Below are 23,811 nucleotides of genomic sequence, written 5' to 3' on the forward strand. Positions count from 1 at the left end.
TGGTTTTCTTTTTGCGCTTGTGCACATGAGAAGCCGCGGCATTTGCTACGCACCAAAACATTTGCGTGCCGTGTAATGACTCAACGGTAAGCGTAAAGCTTTGTTTAAAGTTCAAGGTAAAGATTTTAACAAATTTCTAGAAGGTTAACTCAGAAAATGATCTGTATGTACTGTAACCAGCAACAAATTCAACCGAATAATAATATATTTTCTAGGTGTCTTGCTTTTTGTATATACACTGATTATCGTTGTACGTAAATAGTAACATACAGTTGGTATTTAGCCGACCTTCAAGTCGTGTTAACTAAACCATACACGAACATCGGGTTTTCTACTAGCCTTCGTTTCCCACGAGGCGATGATGTACCGCTTTCCGCACGGTGGCAGAACAAGTTAGCGAATTCTCAAAATTCCGGCTCCCAGCGATAACCCTTCGCTGCTGTGTGTGCGATCCATTAGCGGAGGGCATCTAATTTCACGCCCGGCAGGCTCCGGCCGCGATCCCCGGACCGATGGAAGCCACACACACTGCAGGCTTGTTGGTAAACAGCGGCGTCCGGGAGACGGACGAAAACAGTGTCTGCAGCTGCGCCGGAAAGCGACAACCGTGTTGGCAATGGACCTGTGCGTTCTGTGACTGATTGCACCCCGTCGAAAGTTGTCATTTTCGCCCAAACGCCGCCTCGAAACAATGAGTGCATGCTGATAGTAAATACAAAATATCTGTTGTTTGGAAGTCTGGACTTCCCGTCCAAACACACAACGGCTTGCATACAAAATGTTCCATTAGTCCTCGACGCGTGAGTAATATATGACATCTGATATTGCTCTTGACGAAATTATTACGGAGTTTCGAGAGAAAGAGTAAGGCCTCTAATATGCAATATCCCTTAGAGCATCAAATCAATGCTTGGCAAATAACGACAGTAATGCTATATATTAAACACCTTAATTGATTTTAATTGAATTCAGTACGAATGTGGCGCCTTATGCCCGTCTCCACGCGTAATAAGGCCTTATGCATTGTGACAGCTGATTATGCAAATGAGCCGCAGCGACACCCCAGAAATGGGATTACCAAGGCGTCGTGTTTACTTCCACGCGGCCGAGCAACGATTAAATATTAATGTCCGCACCTTACAGCTCGTGGGGTCGCCAAGTCGAAGTTTCGCGGTCTTGGCATCTTAATCGTAGATCGATGGTATGCGACAAGCCAGGTTAGTGAAACTCCACATCCGGGTCCGACATTACGTCGTAATTTATTCCGACCACGACTCGAGTTTTGCATTTTGCAACAACGCGACTTAAATTAAGGCGTATCGTTATAATGCATTTTTATTGGCGAAAAAGTGTAACGGTTTTGTGATGGGGTAAGTATTACAATTGCGAGTATTGCTCGTTTGTTTAAACTGTACCTGACTTAAAAAAGACGGAAAGGTTAGCAATACTAAAAAATGCTATTTTTGGAAAGTGTCATAATTTCACGCGTTGTTATATTATTTTTATGTTACCTGTCGTATCAGTGAGGCGTAGGTGAAGGGGGGTCTGACGTCAGCGTTTCTGTAGAACTCCTGATTCTGGGAGAGATCTGGTAAAAAAGATTCCTTTTAAAAGCTGTAAATCATACATGTTTGTGTTACAATAACAATATCAGCAAATGGCACGAAATATGCGGGCAGAAGCCATAAACAGGGTTAACGTTAATTAAGATGTAAACTTCACACTGTACATCTGGCGGCTATAATCGGCTCCCCAGGGATTATTCTGAGGCAGAGGATGTTGTCGGTTCTTGTGTTATAATAATGCGGAAAATGCGGGGGGGGATCGTAAAAAGTAAGAAATAGGGATTCTGTTTTTTCGTTTGAACTCGAAGGTCGGACCCCCTGGGTTGGCTCGTCATCGCCGTGGTCGCGCGTTTATTGTGACGTAATAGAAGGATGCGCTTGCTTGCTGGTGCTGAATCGCGGGGCGTTTTGAGAAGTCTGGAATCTTCTTAATAAGCGACTCGAAAATGCATTATTTAAAGTCAAAAACAGTCCATACATTATTAATGACCGACAACAACATGCATGCGACGGCACTTTTATAACAGAGCCATTAAAATTCGAAAGGCGGTCCGACGTTCGCTTAAATTGGAATCAAATCGAATTATTCTGCGAGCAAATTCGGCGTCCACCTTTTACTGGATTAGCGTGTTGCAGTGGGCACGTTTATGCCGGTGACGTCATGAGGAGAAATTTAGACGCCTAGGTTTGTTTGTGCGTTGTGCCAACCCTAATCCTTGCCCGGCACCGCGACAGCGACTACTAATGGTTCATTTATTATGCAAACAAATAAAGCTGATGCTGCGGCGATGGATCGCAGGGTTTCAATTAAAAAGTCAGGTCAGCTCGACCGGGCCCATAAGTCTTCTTCCGTGTTCAAATCGATTGCACGCAAGAAGAGGTTTTAATTGAGTTTCAACGGTCCGGTTTTGCGGTCACTAGGACAAGTACTTTGAACTATGAGCACTTGTTCTTCTAAGGTTAGGGTTATTTTTAAAGCTCTAGTACTGCACGATGCTAATGCGATGTGTATATTGGGTAATCGACCGCCGAGCGCGATATACGGTGCAAAAATACGAACATACCTGTCGATATGGGCACAGCAGCCGAGTGACGTCGTTTCGAGGCTTGGGACATTGCGTCACGTGATCCCGACGTCATACTGTTCGTCAAATAGTTGAACAGAGGTGGGGAAGATGGGACAGACGTCGCTGGAGGAAATAGGGTCGAAGGGAAAGCACCTAAATGGGGGGCCGAGATGGGGCTCGATGGGAGGCTGATGGTACTAGGGGTGCGTGACGTCACTGGGTGGGCGGGAAAGGGTGCGAGCGCCATCCCGTGATGACTGTTGTTGTTGTTGTTGGGACCCTGTAATATATAAAGGCAGTTTAAAAATGCATTATTCATCAGCGCATGTCACACGACTGGTAATTAATCGCTCTTGTTTTCGCGCTGAGCTGCGAACTGAAGTTAATGCCAGACACTGAGGTGGTATATTATATACAACAGCTGGCCGAACCACTTTCCAAGATTAAACGTTATGTCAACGCAAGGTGCAGTGAATGAACTTCTTCGTGCGATAATTTCGATCAAGGAGCGGTATGTATCTCGGCGAGTTAAAAAGGAATTTGAGGTATTTTCGCGGGGATGAGTTGGCAGGTCCTAACTAATCCCACTTAGGAAACTAAACAGTTTATTTTGATGCGAACTTCAAGGCACGTCACAGAAAATACAAAGGCGAAAAGTGTTGCCGTTAATGAGATTGGGCGAGAAGGCGTTTTACTTTGCCGTTAATTGCCTGGAAACACTGGCCGCATCAAAACCAGGGAAGCACTACACAAGATTGCCATTAGAAGAGTGACTATGCAAACACATTACGCGGTTTATGATACAGAGGTTTTAGGTGCTGGATAAACAATTTCGATGAGTGCCATGACTCGCAAAAGTTTCAATGAGCATCTGCGGTGATATCACGGGGCTATGCTCGGGTCATATTGGTGCGAACAATTAGCGATATCCGCTTGAAATGAAGTTTCAGCGCTATTAACTTAACTCGCTCGCTGCGCTTTGTGCACCGTCGGCCTTCCACTCAATACGCGCGGCATCTTTACAGTGTTGTCGCAGCTTTGTACCCATTCTTCCAGGGTCAAGTTGACTTCTCGCCTCACAAAGGCGGCCACCGCTTCGGCACTTGACTGTTTACCGCGTCGCTTAATTGTTGTTGTCCCTGTTTAGCTCAAAATTAGCGTCGCGTCTTCAAGGCCCATCAGCGCGGGCTCAAGCGTTCTCCAAGCGACCGACAGTGGCAGGCAACAAACGAGACAACACTCGAGAAACTCATACACAATGCCTGCCTGCTCGACACGAGCGCAGAGACGCCACGGCCTTGCTTAGTTAATGACCTTGAAGGAATTTAGAGATGCCAAGTTCCGAATCCTTCCGGCGAAGATTCGTATTCAAAATGTCACGAACTATTTCAAAGTTGAAACGAATGCAAAGAGCCCTACTGATCAAAGCAATGGTTTTGTTTTGTGTTTGTTTCTGGTAGTGGGAAAGCTGCCTGCTGTACAAACCGTGTTTACGGACGTGCACTTTGTTGAAGGACCGCCTGCAAAATCGGCCAGTCACCGTTACGACCCGTTTTAAGGTGCGTATATGTCATTTTAGGCGGTGTGTGCCATAAACACCTCGCCTGCTAAAGAAACAAAAAGATCCTTTCTCGACTATAGCGACAACAACAACAACATTTGCCCGAAATTTCCCAGGCCTTCAGTATGTATAGTAACGTGTGCACTGAACTATGCTCGTGAAATTTTTACAGCGGAGTTGACTAAGCACCCAGCAGTATCATGGCGACATAAAACGGGTGCTGTTGTATACGATACACGCAAGTGTCTATAATTAAACGATAACTGCCAAACCATTTTCAAAGATTTAAAAAAAAATATTTACCGGTAGTGACTGATGTCGCATTTCCAAAGGTTCCGCTTTTCCATTGGTCATTCCTGTAGTATCCATGGCAACTCGTTCGTCACGTGTCTCAAGCTTTTGTTCTTTCCCGCTGAGGTGTTGAGTCATTGCATCCAATCGTTCACGCTCCTGGTTGAGCTGGACATAAAAAAAAGATTTAAAAATCTCATTTGCTTTTGTAAATTGTGAGCCAAAAATAGATCAGCAACATTTTCAGATCATTGCAAGATAATGATGGGCTTTGTTGTCGTTTTGTCGCAACCGTTCGTCAAAAACGACGCGATCTTCGCTGCAAATAAACCGATTCGTTTCGCCTGTCGCGCGGCCAATGCATGTGCATTATGTGGTAATAACACTTCTTTGTTACGTCACAGTGCAGTTTGTCAACCCTGCGATCTGTGCGTGTCGTGCGCTTGGCGTCGTACATCAAGATTTGATCTCGACGACAAAAAATGCGATCGCATATGAAAAATGATGTTTTCCTACCGAAAGCTCATTTCGCTCGATTTCTTTTCGATTATTAATTTTAAAATAACCCGACAAATTATGACGTCAGGAAAGGGATGACAAACAGAATTGTGACGTAACACACCGGCGAACCGGATTGAACCGTTTAATCTTCCGTTCCCCGAATCTGAGAACGGATATTATTTACCCGATTTAAACTAACAAGGCAGGCTAGAGGGCGATTATTGTAATAGTGACCATATCATTTTGGGTGTCGGCTGATAAAAGAAAACATGTCAACAGGTCATATGTAGTGTGGAACAAAAACAACAGCAATCCTAGTGACGTATGACGTGCTGGTCATAAGCTGTGACGTCACAATACAATTTATAACCTATGACGCTTTTAGTGACGGAAGAAGTAAATAATAATGCTGTGGGTAAGATGGGATACCGTTAGCACCAAAACCCCTATTTTTGATCGTGTATTTAACAGTTATCAATGTCCCATCTTACCCCGCCCTACTACATGCCTGTATTAAAATACACAACATCGTTTGGATATCATAAAACATTGTGCGAAACCGAAACGAAACTACCAGTATACTCTCAAAATATCAACGAACTGTAGGTATGTTTAAGCAAAGGTATAAAAAATGTTGAAATCGATCTGGAATGTTTGGAACTCTGTGGAAAACTTAACCGAAACATTTACGATTTTAATTTCGAGCCAGTGGAGACGTAGGTTACCGCAGCTTTTTAACGACCGTGGGTGCGCCCCACAAATAAATATTGCGATATACGCAAGGAACAATAGGCCGATCCCTATCTTCGCCAAATCGGTCGCATTTAACCGTCCTTTGTAGCACGCCTGGGCTTAGCAAACATTCGCTTTTATGGCACAATAAACCTTCGAGCAGGCCGCTTGTTTATTTCGAGACAATGAGTCGTGTTACGTCATAACGCGGCGGAAAGCTCGTCTTAAAGGAGATTCTTTGTTAAATTTCGAAGTTCCGTTCAAATAAAACTGACCAGGTTGCTGCACTGGTTTTATGATCCTTTTAAGCACCGCATTCGAAAATTTGCTCAGCTGAATTGACCGTATAGTTGCAGCCAAACAAACCGTTCGGCATTATATATAAAGACTGTTGTAAACTGGCGAAATAGCTTGGATCAATTGAACTGCTGAATTTAGGCCAAGTTATCCGATTTCTTGCCAAACAAAATTCACACAAATCTCATAAGATGTGGTTTTCTTATTCTTTCCGGGCCAAAACAAAAGGGTGTTAAACGGGCAACTACAAGCGTTACGTTTCGATTGCGGAAATCGCACCCCGCTGAAGGACCGGTGTCACATTTTGCTAAAACAAAGCGGATTCGGGCGGAATAAACTGGTTTTGTATACGCCGAGTATTTACACGCGGAAGGTGCACTTGTGCGTAAGCAGCACCTGACTTCTGGTCCAGCAATTGACGCCTTTGCTAAACAGGATCAGTGCACGAGTGCTGGGGAAATGTACACGGACTCTGATGCCGAATTAGGTTACCGAAGAGCCATCTTAGCCGGCGCATAAAAAACAACTGCCGGCTACTGTAATGTTTCAAGCCGAGGCATTTTGATCAGCATTCTATTTTAAGTTTCACTACGTTTTGTTATTAATGTCTATACGTATATCGAAAACAATCTGAATATAGACCTTACATTTGATGATTACGTGTAAATGGATTTAAATAGGGATTTCAATCTTGTAATGGCCGATGTGTGATTAATAAACTTGAGCCAAATACGCACTGACTCTACGTGCTATTTAGAGAAGACCAAACAGCTCAATCGATACATGTTCTGTCGCTTATTGCATAAACATGGCGTTTGCGGTCTTCGATTTTCTGCAACTACCGAAGTGGAAAATCGTAGCGACTTCCAACCGAAAAAACATCAAAAAATTTCTTTCCAGCATTTGCCAAACAAATATTATTGAAATATTAAAATAAAACCAAACCTGCTTTTCCAATTGCTCCACGACCTGCATTTGCACACGGCACTGTGCTGTACTTTTGTCGTCCAGACTATGGGAACGATTGAGATGACTGTTGAAAAATAAAACAATTCAATTAGTTATGAAGCTGACATATAGGGTGGACAACAAGCTTGTACAATACATAACAGAATGGGACACCTTTTCATCTTATTTTTCTTGTCCCATGTGGAGGTAAACAGAAAACATTCAAAGAATTATAAAACCGTATCCTCAAGACTCCAATAGACAGTTGTTAATTGTTTAAAAGTCGGTCAGGATATTTGGATATTATGTGCTAAAGGTGACCCATCTTACCCCACAAAACTATATTAATATGAACAGATTATTTTAACTCGAAAGTTTGAATTACCGGAAAGTAGAATTGTAAAGAAAATTGAAAAGCCGTTGGGGAGTGAATGTTTTAGTCCTGAACTAATATGTTATTGCAGCAGTTCAGATGTTTCTTACTTTATCACCCTATACCCGTGGGAGCTTGGGTGTAGAAAACATCTGATTTAGGCGAGCATATTGCCCAGGTATGATCCATCACATAACGGTACGATATTACGGTGTCTATAGATCTCGATACACGGCCACTATAAATACGTTGGGTTGGGCTGTTGCGATAACCCTCCATCTGAACTGTGGCACTAGGGTGGCATTGTCACTGCGATCCGGACCGTTGTGCTTTATGGCGGGCCAGTGTAAAACCGCGCGCTGGCATCGCTGACAGTCGCCGCTCCGAAATGAACAGAGACTGACACGCGGATAAGATCGCATACGTAAGTACGCGGCTTCTAAGAGGTTCTTGCATTGAGACGCAAGTCAAAATCAATAGGTCGTACGCTCCATGGCCCTATAGCACAATTATTCATTTTCCTTCCGTCAGTGCTCGACCGTTTTCGAGCTGAAAGGGACCCACCGTACGTCGCTTGCTGTAACTTTGATGACGAAACCGTAAAGCGCTTCAACGCCTATTTTCAAACGGAAGTGAAGCTAATATCGTTTGATTCGCTCGTTTCACAGCACCGCAAGCCCGAAGCGACGAGTCATAATAGCTGGACAGCAAATATCAAGCACCGTGGCGGTGCCGTACACGAGTCGCAACACCTTTCATAAAAGAATGACTGGTGACGGAAACGGCTCGCCAACTTCCGTCAATTACGGCCATCTAATTGCTGTTGTTGTCAGCTTGTGATTAGCGCGTCTTATTCCGCACATAACGTTCTTTTGCTTAGATGAAAGAGCGACCTTCGCTTTGGTGTTGCGACGACCGGTATTTACCACAAATCGCTGTTTGATCGTAACGAGAAACAAATTAAACTTGGCTTCAGGTGTCCAAGCGTTTCGCAATCTCCGATAATTTTAGACCTTTATTGTTACTTTACAATTGTCGGGTATCTGAATATTGCAAGTTCCGCAAATTGGTTCAATTCGCAATATGCCGTTTACCGCTGTCATGTTTAATTTAGTTATATTACAAAAAAAGCTAAATTTTGGCACTTGTACGGCTCAAAAATGCCGCCCACAATAAACCACCAGTTCATATTCATCAAGTAATTTCGCATCATGTTGCCGTGTATGTATTGGCTTAGCTCCAAGCAGTTGTATCCGGATACAACTGGTTTACGGGATCAGACTCCGTTATTAGCTGCGTCCTGGTGGAAACGTCAATTACGCATTGACTGGCACACCTTGGGGGCGAGATCATTTCCAAGTGTGTGTGAGCGAAACTGGTTGTGGTCGGCCATGTTTTTATTATGCTTGCGTCACTGCTTAGACCTCGCGCTATTATGCGCTTATGTAGTACACGGGTCGAGATGGTATAATTTGCGGCGGAAAGCGCTCATTTCGGCACTACGTGACCGGTGATTTCACCTCGGAGCAGCGACCCCGGAGCGAAGTTTGTGTACGGCCGGATTACCACGACCCGAGGCCGGCGGAGGACGCTAATTGCCACGTTGTTGTCGGGCGCGGCTTGAATGCGAAGGATAAATAAGTAATGACTGAGGAAAGCGAGCCGCCACTTAGTTAAGCGTTGCTGCAGTCGGAGGAAACCAGAGCTGTCCGTGATGCTCCCGCAGCGAAAGAAAACAATATTTTGAGCGAAATTTTACGACCAGGAAAAAACGAATTAGGGAGTAGCGAGGAAAAGATGCAAAAACCGACACTTCTGGAAAGAACGTCGTTAACTTTATTTACGACTTTGCTCTTTTTTCCAACCAAACTTATGCTTTACTTAAACCAAGCCACTGTTGAAATTTATTGGAATTTAAATATTTTTTCATCTTCGTTTTAATGGAGCGGAAATACCGTATTTTCCTATTACAAAAACACAAACAGTTTCGCAGTAAAAAAAACAGTACGATCCATTTTAACGGTGGCGCCTTTTTTTATAAGTTTCGTCAAGCTTAATTAACCTGTTGCGGCAAATACTGAAAAAATAATTTTTGCAATATCTCATAATCTCAACACCTTTCCTGCTATTATGCCGCCGTTTTTATTTAATCTCGTTTAATAACAACCTTCGAAGGAAGTTCCAGCTAATTGCATCCGACAGTGACGTCATAAATAGAGGTGTTAACGGCACAACCGCTTTACATCGTGGGAATTTTAATTCCCAATCTCGGCCTACCGTTTAACGGCGCAAACGAACACATATATTTGCAAATAATCGACCAGAAAATATTTAGATTTATTCGCTAAGGTGGCCAAAGGAAAAGAGAAACGCACTGTATTATAGTGTTTAAATGTATATGTTGATTTTCAGTCTGTAATGTTTTGTGTGTACATGTGGAATTTATACTGGTTTAGTAAAAATAAACAGAGGAGTTCAGTCATTTAAACTATTAGTGATATTATCATGTACAACCGAACATGTCTGCTTGGTTTTCGAGAAATTCTCATCATATACTGTACATCACACAATTAGCCTTCTGTACAAGATTCCCAACCACTCATAAAGTTATAAGTCAGTCAGTACACCAAGTCAAAGCGTAAATATTTACTTTGATCGGGGAGCGGCTCGAGTTATGCTGTTTCTATGTTAATCAACTATTGTATTTCTATGTTTATGCGGACTGAACATAAGAAACCGCGCGCCATCAGATTTAGTTCAATAAATTCGAGTATAAAGAACATTGATATTTGTGTTTTTATATAGTGGGGCGGGTATAAATGGGACACCTTATCATTCTATTTTCTCGTCCCATTTGTTAGTAAGCCAAAGTTTTGATTTTAAGTAATACTTTGACTCAGTACTGTTTGGTAAGATGGGACACCTTTAGCACATAATATCTAAATATTCTGATCGTTTTTTGAACAACTCACAACGGTCTATATGGGAGTCGTGAGGATACGGTTTTATAGATATTTGTTGGCTTTAAATAAAGTAACCTATTTAAATATAAAACATCTATTTCGTACCGGTGAAAGGTGTGTATGTCCGGGCATTCAACGTCACACCCAGGCCACTTGCAAACCCCATGAGCAAATAGGGGTTGGGGAGCTGGTGGGGGGTCCGGGGAATTTTCTCTGGGTGACTTCGAGCTAGAGATTCTGTATAAAAGTGTTTCGATTCAGTAAAAATAAAAATGAAAAATTCTGTGTTGATTTTAAAGAAAAAAAAAACACGCCAAATTTGCCGGTGAGAGTCTTTTTTTGGAGTGTAGGCTACAAACTAACTACTTCAGAATCTATTAAAAAAGAAGAAACCATTTTAAAAATTGCATCTAAGATGACCTGGTCGATTTTTAGGCGTGGCTTACTCACGAAGTGCAAGTCACGACACGACCAGAAACCGATATCATGTAAACATAAACAAATTGTTTATTGCACCATGTGACCACGAACTTGGATGCGATAACCTGGCCACAAACGAGAAACTGCGATAACGGTTTCGAACGCTATAGTCATCCCATACTAGATCACAATCTATTTAAATCGGTACACAAACGTGTAAGGGGGTACGGTATCTTTGTTGGAAAAGGTTAGTTGAAATAGAGTTAGCCGGCGTGAGATACCAAGGAGAATCTAACCGTAAGAGCATGGAGCGACAAGCGGATTACAGTAAAATAGATACTGCTTTAATTATATTTCCAAATTTAAAACAGGCGTTGGATACGTGCTGATACGCACTACGAATTGGGCTAAAAATTAGCCAGATTAAATGAATATACACAGCACCCCTTTGTGCTCGGGTGGGACTAGGAGAAGTTACCGGCCCTGCTATACGTCAGAGCATCACGATCGCATTACACGACATTACGTGGCCTACCTACCCGACTCTTGATGAACTACGCCAGCATAATGCATGGCATGCTGTTAGGTTTTGTGGCGTGTGTTTTCCGCAACGCCTTGTTTAAAATAGGCACGGGAGAAAGGGTACAATATATAGATCACGTTTGTATTGACTGATTTGTATGGCACTCACATGCGAAATAAGCTGAACGAATCCTTTTATCACTTAGTTTCAATGACTATCCAATTAAATATAAAATAATTTAGTTCCATTTATCTAAGTTCGAACCACTTTACATTTCATGTATTTGACACAAAAAGTGTTTAAAAAAAATCTTACCTTCTCATATTCGGTGTTTCCCCGTTAAATGAGTGATCACGTGACCGGATGGAGGAAATCGGCTTGTCCGACTGCATTTGTGACGTCATAGGTGTTTCTTTCTTCGGGGTGGCGGTTTCAGCAACGTGCTTTAATATAAGCTGCTGAATGTCGCTTGGTGACATGTCTGCTGGAGGTCGATATGAAAATTAGCATTCGATTTAATAATCTATATATGACATTCTATACGTCAGCATATTATACACATGCGGATGGAAGCAGTTTTAAACAAACCTTGGTTCCCGTTGCCATGGCGGCCTTGGGCCATTGCTACAGCGGTTGCTAGGCCATGTTGCTGTAATGCCGCTGCTGCTGCTTGTTGCTGTTGCTGCTGCATTTGCTGGAGATGAACCAGTTGCTGTAGCGCAAGATGCTGTTGAAGTTGTTGCTCGTTGCTCAGCTTTGCGCCGTTGCTATGGTGACTCGTGACGTCATTCACCTCGCCTTTTTGCTGCTGCTTGGCGGCGGCCAGCTGCAAACGTTAAATGGTGGTTAATATATAGAATCTTAGAAGCCACTGTAGGTTATAATAATTAACGTTAAAGGTCGGCGCAGGTGAAGGATTATACATCAAGGAAATATGATTCATGCAGGCATCGAAGAGAACGACCACAAATTCTGAGCACGATAAGTATAAACATAAACAGAATGCCTGCGAATTCGAAATAATGTAGGGTATATATAACAACAAAGATTAGTTGTCCATACGCTGAATAGGTTTTTAATAATCGCGCACGGGTGAGGCGGAGTCTAAAAATAAACAAACTAGACAGCTCAGTGTGGGCTAACTGGTCCATCCCGTGCTCGACTTCAATGCAAGTCAACCCTCCGTGAAAAATTGCTTGTGTTTCCATCCACGCTAGCAAGCCCGTAAAAAAGCAATCGCAACTATAAAGTCGGTTATCGTGCTTCCGGTCCTATCATCCTTCCGAAGCAATAAACCAACGCCGCCAACACACAACAAGGCTTTGATTTCGCGACCGAGCATCTAATTAAAACTCGCGGGCGTCCGCGGCGACCGTGGCCCGCCGGAAAAGCAATTTGGGTCCGGTCTTAAAACGGAAGATTACGTTGGAACGACGGCGTCTTTCAAGCGTGGGGCGTGACGATACACAAATCGCACTCGGCCGAATAAACGCAATAAAAGCAAACGATAGAGTCGTCACTTTCTATAGTAACACGTGTCCCGAGCGAATTCCGTGATCTTTTAATGATTTATTTCCAGTTGACCGTTACTACAACAGACAACAAGGCTAGGGCTTCTTCTGGGCGAGTTACATCGTATATTCCAAGTTGGGAATTATGATCGAGACGACGTAAAATCTATTAATTGTGGGGTGCCTCACGAAGCGGAAGCAATCCGACCTTTGATGCATTGGATATGCGCAAAAAGTAGGAAACAACAAGCAGAGTGTTGCCAGATTGAAATTTTGACAACAAAGGTAAAAAAAAAATTCACCATATTTGATACCGAGCTAGTAAATGGGAATTCACATAATAGAGTATAGAGAGAGAAAAATCGGCCAAACTAAGTACAGGTTACTTGAAAACATTTGCATAAATTTATGATCGGTAGACAGTTTAACAACATTTGTATTTTATCATATTTTTATACCAAAAGGAGCGCGAAAGGCAGGTTATGTGGTTTCCTGCTGGCAGCACTAAGTAGTGAGATACGTAGAAGCAAAGCAATTGCGGGGGCGATTAGAGCAACAATATCGACAAAACAACAACAGATGTCGCGCGACAAAGCAGCCAAACCTATTTGTAAAATACGAGTGGAGAAAACATGACTGAGGGAGAGATGCCAATAAACAATACAATGGCGGAACTGCGTTCTTTGAAGCAGTAAACACTGCATGAGCTGTGTTTGTTTGTATCTATAATAAAACGGGCGGAGTCGATACATCATGTGGTAAATTGCTGAACATTAACGCATTTTATAAGCCTTTAAACATCGCGCTAGTTTTTTGTGACAGAATTACAGCCCAGCTTTGAAATGTACATCTCTCGTCCATGTATTTGTAGGAAGGCGAGTAATAGTTTGACCTGCACACGACTTTTCTTCGCCTAACTTCGTTTCCCGCTACGCTTACTGTTGGGGAAAATTTCATTACGCCGGATCACCCACGTAGGTAAATTTAGGAATCGCGACCTATTGGGAGAGTAGACTTTTCAAAGACTCTATTGAAAAAAAGCATTGTTTTGAAAGGGTACGCTGACCTGCGGCGTTGCTCCAGCGCTTATTTTATTAATAAAGGTATACAAGTCATCTCAATAGGCAGTGGTTTGTACATTACATGCGCATTCGCCAGTCTCTACCACGCGTGTAGGCAAGCCTGGATGGTGACAAATGTCAAGTGCGGATAATTATGACTTACTGTTGATACAATCTAAGTCAGCACTCGTGCGTAATAGCACCGTAGTGGATTTGACTACATTTGGAAATCACATTGAATTTACCGTGGCTTTAATTGTAGCTGCCGCGTTGTTTTTAGGAGTTATGGGTAACACGTTTATAAAACTTCGAAATTGTACTTTTTAAAATGAAGACGTATACTTTCTAGATTTTATTGATGCACGCTGGTTTCCAAATAAACGACAGAGCAAAGCGCGATGGATTCGAGGAATAATTTGCGGTGTTAGAGTCCAATATATGGATTTGAACCGATTACGTGCGATGAATGACGAGGATTGGTTCTTGGCAAAACGTGGGGAAACTTAGACAACGAATTTGAATTAGGTCGTAAGTTGGCTGGAAAGAAGACAAGATTTGAGCAAAACATCTGTTGATGGCAGTAAAACACGGGGCGGACTCCCCATTTCATTAACGGCGGTTTCCTATCGAAATGCTATAAATCTCATAGGCGGGAGAGAGTTTACTTTTGGGCGACGACAAACGTTTAACCAGCATTCGTCCGAAAGCTCGAGTAAACAGTAAATATGGGCTGAATAACGACCGGATAAATACTTGATAAAATCAGCAAATAAAATCGCACTACACAACAGTGAACATGCGGCGTTCCGTTGCATGAGATATCCCGTCGAGTCGGTTCACCGAAACTAATTGAATTAGGCGTATATAAAAGGCGACCGCGTCATTACTATGAATACAGGCGTCATTGCGTTTTGTCGGCCCGCCCGAGAAAACGCGCCGCTATATTTGGAATGTTGCTACTTAGCCATATCTGCCGAGTCTGGACACTTCAGGCTCTACGCAGAATGGAAAGATAAAATCTGTGCGCCTTCTGGGACGGCCCGCTCGAAATCCAGGGTTCGGTTACCACCGTAGAGTCCGTGCCGCGTAAAAGCGTAATCTTACGCCCAAGTAAACAAGGTCAGGTTTGGGGTCGCTGGGTTGGGATAACGGTACGGGGCACTGGTGGATATTTTCCTTTTTTAACAGAGTGTGTTCAGACCGGAGATGTTTGGTAACTGACCACCCTATGGCGGGTCAGGCACTTTGGGTCGATTAGGGTCATGATTGGCACACAGGCTCTAACGTAGATCTACTGTGCATGCGCAGACTTGTGTGGCGAACCAAGCGTTATAGAAAGCGTTGTTTGACATTCACATGGGAAGTTTATCAATGAATATCAAATGCCCCGTTTCAACAAGTATATATCCAACAAACAAAAAACGCCGTATTCGTAATATAAAGTGCGACTGCTCGTCTTAACATTAACCAGAGTTCAAGTGCACGCCTCAATTCGACAGCGAGCAAGTAAAAGCAGCTAAAGTGTTATGGATGTGCGTACGGGTGGTTGTATACACTACCGCTTAACTTGGCAAATTATACAGACAGCCAATTTCGTGTTAAAAACCACCCATTGTACTAAGGAAATGGTTTAATAAACTCGTATAGCATGTATATAGGGGGTTCTAGCGTATTTATCTAATTCCGCTATAAAAATAAAGTTACGAATGTTTTATTGGCAAATGAATAATTTAGCAATAAATGAACGTTTTTAGCATATCAGTGATCGGTAAATTTTATTCTTGCAGTCAACCTCAAAATAATTAGAAGACAAAAAGGGAAACTATAACATGAGACTTTTATTGCCCTTGACAATAACAATGGAAAGTTTTTGTCTGGGCTGCGGTTATGGGGTCCAAGGTGATAGTTTTACCCTGTGAGTCAGTCACTATGGGGTGAGGTGGGTGAATCATCTTACTTATTATCTCGTCGCGTGGCGCATGTCTTTCAACAAAAACGTGGCGCAGTCACCAAGCCAACAGAATCTGATCAAAGGCGCATCGGTGTTGTCTGTCCCGCAGGAATAAATCGAAGACCGCTTTTGTTCCGATTCTAATGCGAACGCCAAAATACGCCCGCTAAGGAATCGCACGCACCTTATAAAATATGACGTGCACTGTTCTACGAAATTAAGGTGCGATACCTACAGAAAGGTGCGATGCTTTCAGAGTACACATCGGGAACTTCCAAGTACACACGACGCTTATATATTTGCTTAGAGATAACAGGCATGGCGGTCTCGTGTTCGCTCTTTTCGCGACGGAAATTAATAATACTCGACACCGTGCGAACACGTCATGCACGCTAATACATTAGGGAAACTTTGTACTCATTAAGCTTGTATACACCTGCGGTAAATGGCAATCCTAGATGATTTTTACACGCTAGAATATGGTGGGCTTATGACACACTAAAATAGAACAAAAAATAGTCCATTTCAGATTTAATGGGAAAATGAAAATTTAATTTTTCCTACCTGGATTTGAAAGTCCTGGACTTGTTTTTGCTGTTGCCGGTAAAATTCGTGGATCTGCGCCTGGTGGTGCTGTGGTATAAAGAACAAACAGGTATAAGACGAGGAAAAACGGAAACGCTGCGATCGACGGGCAATTAAGTGCAGGCCGTTACAAAACAAGGCCTGAACAAACAGGTTAGAGCAAAAGGAAATAGATTAAAGCGCAACAGCGAGCGTTGTGATGTGGTCAGGGGCGACGTAAATTTGTTTGTGGTCAGCGAAGGTGGACGCGGTGCTGTCAGTGTCTGTTGGTACACCAGGCAGAAAGCTTGTGATTGAAGTTGGTTACAAAGGCGCTGCATTGCTGGATGATTACCATGTTGTGACGAGAGATAAGATCTAACTGACCACAAGGAAAAGCTTTTCTATATATACACCAGGTCCCTAAAGCGGATAAACGGAAACAAGTGCTTCGTGCTACGGCGCCGCTGGCCCATGGGGCTGTAAATCAAACACAAAGAACGCACGCGGGGGCCTGGGGCTAACTAAACTCCGACGCTTGACCCTGCGACCCAACGCGGGAAAGTTATCACGATTTTTATGTAACAAACCGCAAACCCTATAGAAAATCTTAGATAGACTATCAAAACCGGCCAATGAACAATCGGAAGAACATAGGTAAAGGCTTAAATCGATACGACATCAGCATCACATTTCTGGGCAGTCCACCGACATTAATTAGTATCTAGCAGTCTATCGCCCTGACAGGAGGTCCATTAAGCTGATTGCTTGCTCGACCATCCGTAGCGTCTACGACCGAAACCGGACGCCGGCACCTAGCTTTATTTGTTTGCTACAAACTTGAGCGCGTTTCGGCCAATTTCAGACGCTGTTTAAACTAAATCGCTACCAAAATGGCGCATTTTTCTCGAGCTCTGAACGCGAAGGCTAAAATGCGATTTCGGCTGCCATTTCTGGCTCATTAATTTGTTACCATGGTTCAAGCTCACGAGGCTAAACATGCAAGTTATGCCAATACCTTAACGCTGTCACGCTTATGTTTCTTATATAATCATATATATGTTTAACACGCAGAAAACATAAACAATACTTTTTGCAAATTACGCCAGCCTTATACGAAAGATATATGTGTAAAACTGAAAAGCTAAAAATGTGCTAAAGTCCAGTTTAAAGTCGCGCTGTAATTGAGCGTTTTCTAAAAATTGTACTTAACATAGTGTGTCGACTGCAAGAGTCTAAGAAAATAAGCTTATACAAACAATAGGATTAAAAGCTTACCTGGGCTGAGTAGGCTTGTTGTTGCATTATAGCTTGCAGATGCTGCGGGGATAATACTTGCTGGGAAAGCAACTGCTGCATCTGTGTAGATAAACATTAAGCTATATGCGTTATTGCCTAAGCATCTAAAACCCAAAGGTATACATGATTGTCCTTAAGCCTTTACCACGAATAATCCATGACGTCACTGACCTGTTGCGCTGATGACGTAGCTGGGAGGACCCCTGCTGCCATGGCAACCGCCATGGGATTTTTATAGCCAGCCGCAACGGACATGTTGTTACCGTCCTCTTCTGGGCTAGAAGGAAGATCTGACTTGTCCTGATTTTTGAAGGTGGACTGTTGTAAGAAGGCAAGTTGCATTGCCTGCAAAGAACGGCGTGAGGAACATTTTATAGTGGATAAAAGAAAAAAGAAAATATTTTTTCCAGACTGTTAAACTTAAACAGTCCGGTTTAATACTAGCTTCGTTCAAAGAAGCGTTGGAGACATATTTACTGGTCCCGCACGGAGTCATTTAGGCAACAAAATGTGAGAAATATGTAAAAGGCAGTGAAATGACAGGCGAACGGAAGCAGGTCGCTTACGAATCGAAAACAAGCATCATCGCGTTGACATGATTTCGAAAATGTGTGGGAATTAGACTTTCAGCGACAACATATACATTGCGCAGATTCTGCTTTCTTTTCCGCTCTATTTCGACGCCGGTAAACGCAGGTTAATCGTTGATTTTAGGATCCTGTGCTTCAATATCGATCTCTAAGCTCGATCCACGGATCGATGTTTACAAGGGGTGTGCGGCTGTACACAAACACAGCTGACAAACAAATAACCCTCTCCCATGGGGATCTAGCCGAAGTGAGCTGATTAAATCGTGTACACGATAGCGGACACGATAACCTACATGCTCCTGTTCTAATACACCGGCGAGCAGAACTACTAAATGTAGGATTTGATGTCGAATCCATTATTTTAAATTGGCTCGTACGTGGTTACAAAAAAGGTATTTTAAAATACACGATCTCAAAGGCACATAGAGTAACCAAAGGCAAGTTACATCAAATGTAGTATTTAATAAATATGAATACACAAGCGCAAACCGAATAAGTCAAGTTTCTGGGCAACCGAACAACATTGCGGTTCATGATCAGTCTGACGTATTGTTCTAAAGTGAACTTTGCGCCTGCGATTCGTACAACAACGGAAATAACTCATAAATGTGGCGATGATCACAATGCGTTTAATGGATCAATGCACTAAAATTACGCTACACAATTTATAGAGCGACTATATAACGCAACGAACGTCGAAAACGAGAAAACATGTATCTGATTAGGCGAAATATTATTCAAAATATTGCGAGCTATTCCATTACCTGTCGTTGTAGCGCTGCCAGCTCCAAAACTCCCAGCTGACCCTCACTCTCCTTATTGTAATCCGCTCTAGGACTTTGATCCAGGCGAGGACTTTTGCTTCTCGACTGCGGGGAATTCCCAGAGTACTGTCGCTTGCTGTTATTGTTCGAGTTGTTGTTTGTCCGTGTATCCTTGGCCAGCCGACCGTACAATGCTATGCTCTGCAACAATTCGTTGTCAATTCCGGCGGGCAGGTTTCGGGCACTTTGTTCCGGCGTATGGTTTGACCGAGCCTCGCTGGGTTGATTTTCTGAAATGAGCGGCTCTGAGCTTTCGTGGACAGCCTTGCGCATTCTCAGGACAAGAGAACTATAAGAGCACCTCAGTGTGCGCTGGAAAGTAAAGAAATGAAGTTAACCTTGCGCTGCAGTCGCTACACGATAACTAAAAAAAATAAAAACAAGTTCAAACATGCCACAAGCAAACTGCGCTTAATCCCCTTAAGCGGCAACTGTTCAGCCGGTAATGCATGTAAATGCGCCTATTCTGCTTTGAATACGAGACCTGCCAATGACGGTGAATAAAAACAGACCACTATTCGCCTCTGCGGTAGCTACGCATCATCATTAACGCGTATGCATGATATCGCTTCGTACTGCGCAGGTTTGATCTCCTATTATTCAGTTTCGCGGTAAACAGGAAAAATGATCCGATACAATAGAGACGCGCATTTGGTAAACAGGATACAAGCCACACAGCCTCGTGTGCTGCCTAAGCTCTCTTGTATGTGAGCCACGAAAGCGCTGCGTTTCCACCGGTCGACAGCTGTCTAATGTATTCTCTTAAACCTGAAAAACAGTCATGCTTTGGGCTTTCGCTTCACTTTTACTATTTCATTCTATAAACCCGGATAATGTCTTTGCACAAAGAAATATAGTACCTGCTGTTGGCTTTAATTAGAAATCATGCCTGCTATTTTTTAAAGCGCTTGGTTTACAACTCGGTACTGTAAGAAATCGCGCGCACACTTTAGTTAGAGCGTCAAATACACAGCAACTGTAAACAATGCGCGGCACACAAGCATACTGGCCTGGACCGGAAAATTACTACCGGGTCCTGCTGTTTCAACTCAGCTTACGCCCTGACACCTCGGTTGTGAGCTTAATTTTGTTTAACTTTAGAATATTTCTGACGCTTTTGCTTTTGAATAAATAACAACTGAACGTAAGCTTGAGGTTGCTCAATGGTTCGATTCTGCCGCCACATGCCAATGCGACCTTTTCCCGCTAGCCAAAACACGAAATGACACCGCTGCGAATCGAATCTGCGCATTTCTTCTCGAAACTGTGAGAGAAGCGCCAGTCCAGCAATTTGTTCACGCGTCGTTGCGCCCTGCGCGGACAATCAGGAAAATGCAGAAAAAGTGTCGACCGCGAAGGAAGCGCTTTAATCAAACTGAGTGGAAGCGGTTGATAGTTCGTAATAATCCAGTATAATTATAACGACATAGATCGCTGGGCGCGGCAGTGAGTTACTTCCCTGCAAGAGCCAAGCGTCTACTGAAAGCTCCATTACTGGGGACTAAATAAACAAGGGGGATCCGATCACCGACTACCGACAGCAACTCGCCACGGCTGGCTTTCGATACATTGGTCAGAAGAGTTACACGTTGTGGTTGCACCTGCCAAATCCCTCCGCCCGCGGGTTCGGTTACAAAGCAAGGCAGACCGGTGAACGTGAGAACGACACCCTAAAGTGGCCCCACTACCGACTGTCCAGCGCTCGGCAACAATTTCAAGCTCAAGCAAGTAACAAGACACCGCGTTGTCGCTCGTTTTGCAGTGTAAACGACCATCCGGCCCAAATCGAGCGTCCCCACGTTTTGTTTGCGAGCAGCCGCCTTCAAGCGACCAAGTCACTTCGGCATTTGCGTGATCGATCATCGGTGACAACTTCAAGTTTCCAGGGGCCGACAATTTCATTGGCGAATCGACCGTGCCGTTAATCATCCCGGACACAAACAAATAAGCAGAAATACGCCTGACCAGTCCCAATTACCCGTAACCAGGGTAGCCCGCACGACGGACCGATCTAATCGCCGTGATCAATTTGCCTCAAAATTAGACAAGCTCCTATTTCAAAGCGGTCAATATTTGCTGCAAGTCAGAAGCGCCTTGTTATGGCGATGTCTTAATACAATCGCTAGGGAAAGAATGACGTGATTTTCGCGTCACCCGCGAGACGAAAAAAGCGCAACACCGCTCTGCGCAGCATGTTCAATTTTTCCTGTTCTTCCCCGGTAGTTCGCAGTGACAAATGATGAATGTTTCTTGTGCAGCAATTTCGATCAAATTGCTTTGAGCTTTGCGGTCGCGGTTTTCCGGAAAACACTTTCGAGTGATGCTTTTGCAGAGCGGCTGCAAGATTTACAAACAATGCTCAACACAAAACAAGTACACCAGCGTAAAAAAACGATTTTTTTTCTGCAATCATAATAGCGTTTATAAATGTTCGAAAAGCTACAACGGATTCATAAATGTTCGCCAAGTGCGCAAAGATGGATTACCGCAGATAGTAAGTGGACCTGAGAGGAATCCCAAAGCTGGGATTAACAGAGTACATAAACTAATCTTCAGACATAGCGTGTGTGAAACCTTCTCGGCAAAACACAAATGTCTTACTCGGAATACATGCGTGCAAAGGGCAAACTAAAAGTAAACTATTATACCGATTTCAAAACCACAAAATGTATACAAAGTCTGCAACTAAATGCGTTGTGTAAAAACTGCTTTTTTCGAGTAAACTAACCTTTCAAGCAACCCAGCGATACCATACTGTACCAGTAGTAACCCTTATACATGCGCCTACACCATCCGTAGCGTAACAAAAGCCGATTGACGTTAAGTATGCCTTGAACACACGAAGCTACTGCAGTTCAATTAGAGGAAAACGTCCCCCGCGGTAAAAGGTAAACTCAAAATAAATAAACAAACAAACACGACTCCTCCGTGTTGTTATAACCAGTTAATGCGATTACCCATAACCGCTTCAATATACGTAAACAGCAAAGAGCTGTAATTCCATGCTCTTGTTTGGCGAAAGCGACCAGATAATTTATCCATTAAAATAAATACACGAAGCGAAAATCATATATATCACTAAGACATAAATATATGTAGAAACATTACAACCAATCGTGTACGTTTTTTAACGGCTGAAACAATACTAAAACTACAATACCAGGAATTCTATAACGATTTCCGATTAATTTAATGAGCAAGGTCGCTCGGAGATTAAGGCAGTTATATTCCGAAATGTCAGCCCAATGGTGTCACCATACGGTACGATCAAATTGCGATTATAAAGTAATTCGCACCCTGGTATTACTCACTCTAATATTACCCGTATACATTTGCCTTTAAAAGTAAACCGTCAAATTACAATGATATTAGTCATAGGAAATAACAAAACCACGCTGAACGTGGGTTTTTGTTAAAAGCAGATAACTCCCCGCCTTTCTCCTGGCCTGAAAGCCGCTTGTCTTTTATTTATTTTTATAGATACACACTGCTCCCGCCGCGGTACCGGTAGCGGGCAAGGATGTGTGCATCATTATGCCGCTGCTCCGAAAACAGCACAGCAAACAAACAAATAAACAAAGGTGAGATACAGACTGCACGTTTGGCGCGGCTTAAAATAACGCGATGGTGAAGATTAAATCTCGGCAATTCAGCTTGACTTAGGGAACCAGGACAAAATACGCACGTTTGCTAGATATAGCGGCGATTATCTCCAAGTCGGCCATAAATAGAACGCCGGAAAATTCTTGTTTATTTACTACCCGTGTGCAAACGGCAACAGAGCAACGGGTGACGCGGTTCGTTTGCAGTTTATTTATTAGCAAGATTATAAGGATGCCAAATTCCACCTGCGCATTATATCCGCTGTGCATTTATGTTCCTGCTTTTCGGAAAGACTATTTTTAGCTCGCTGTGTGCATGTGGTATTGTAATCCGATTGCGCTACAGTAGACCTAAGTTTCTCAGACCTGTGTTAAACGTTGCACACTGAACTCATCACATTAATAACACCTTCTCCTATCCCTTACCGCAAGTCCAATATTAAACCTTGCGCATTTTAAATGCAAATTTTACCACACAAGGTAGATTGCTTCTGCTGCCCAACCAACACTCCTAAATGACAAGGCAAAAACGTGATGCTTTTATACCGCACCAGCAGATACAAATGATTGCATGAGTTTTTTTCTATCGTGAGATCGGGAGATAGTAGTAGACAAGGTTGCGAAGTACGAGGTATTGAGATTACGGAGGAATCTACTAATCCTGGCAATGAGATTAACCCGCCACCTCCTCAACTGATGGGTTCATTGTTACGTCACAGGCTGGTGACGTCAGGACAATGGCACTGACGCGTAATACAAGGTAACAATTGCAATGCATCAAAAAATTGACTTTTGTTTTATTATAGCAGATGTCGAATACCTAGCGCTCCCACGGGCAAGCGTCTTTTGACAATTAATATATATCTACTGCAATCTGTAACACGACTATGTACAATAACACAACGACAACTGCAATTGCATACATATCTACTCATTAATATACACAATGCTTATGTGCTGCTCGTGGAGATTGCTGCAATCATTAAACTGACAACACGACGACTGATTGAACAACGAATATAAGATACCGATCGGTAGTTTCTTACTTTTCCGCACAGACGAAGTACCTGCTTACTACAACGAACCGTCACAACTTGCAACTCGTCTTTTCATAAGGCAATTACCGACATATGGTTTGGGCGAAATAATTTAACCAACCATTCGAATA

The 23,811-nt window shown here is 43.0% G+C and overlaps 1 protein-coding gene and 1 long non-coding RNA gene across 2 annotated transcripts in view; one reads left to right on the forward strand and one right to left on the reverse strand.

Annotated features, from left to right (window-relative positions):
* The window catches only part of LOC149733848 (forkhead box protein P4-like), a 29,711-nt gene that overhangs the window by 2,970 nt on the left and 2,930 nt on the right, over positions 1-23,811 (reverse strand). The window contains 11 exon segments of the mRNA XM_089881400.1: positions 1,512-1,588; positions 2,630-2,912; positions 4,497-4,652; positions 6,960-7,047; positions 10,404-10,535; positions 11,557-11,725; positions 11,830-12,067; positions 16,329-16,397; positions 17,607-17,687; positions 17,799-17,972; positions 18,982-19,353. Coding sequence (XP_089737526.1) covers positions 1,512-1,588; positions 2,630-2,912; positions 4,497-4,652; positions 6,960-7,047; positions 10,404-10,535; positions 11,557-11,725; positions 11,830-12,067; positions 16,329-16,397; positions 17,607-17,687; positions 17,799-17,972; positions 18,982-19,314 — 1,800 coding nt within the window. The 5' untranslated portion in view covers positions 19,315-19,353.
* Positions 12,064-22,055, forward strand: LOC149733849 (uncharacterized). The gene is made up of 2 exons (XR_016385347.1): positions 12,064-13,037; positions 13,217-22,055. It is a non-coding gene; the product is annotated as an uncharacterized LOC149733849 (long non-coding RNA).

Source organism: Ciona robusta, chromosome 7, assembly GCF_009617815.1.
Source record: "Ciona robusta chromosome 7, ASM961781v2".
Taxonomy (NCBI): Eukaryota; Metazoa; Chordata; class Ascidiacea; order Phlebobranchia; family Cionidae; genus Ciona; species Ciona robusta.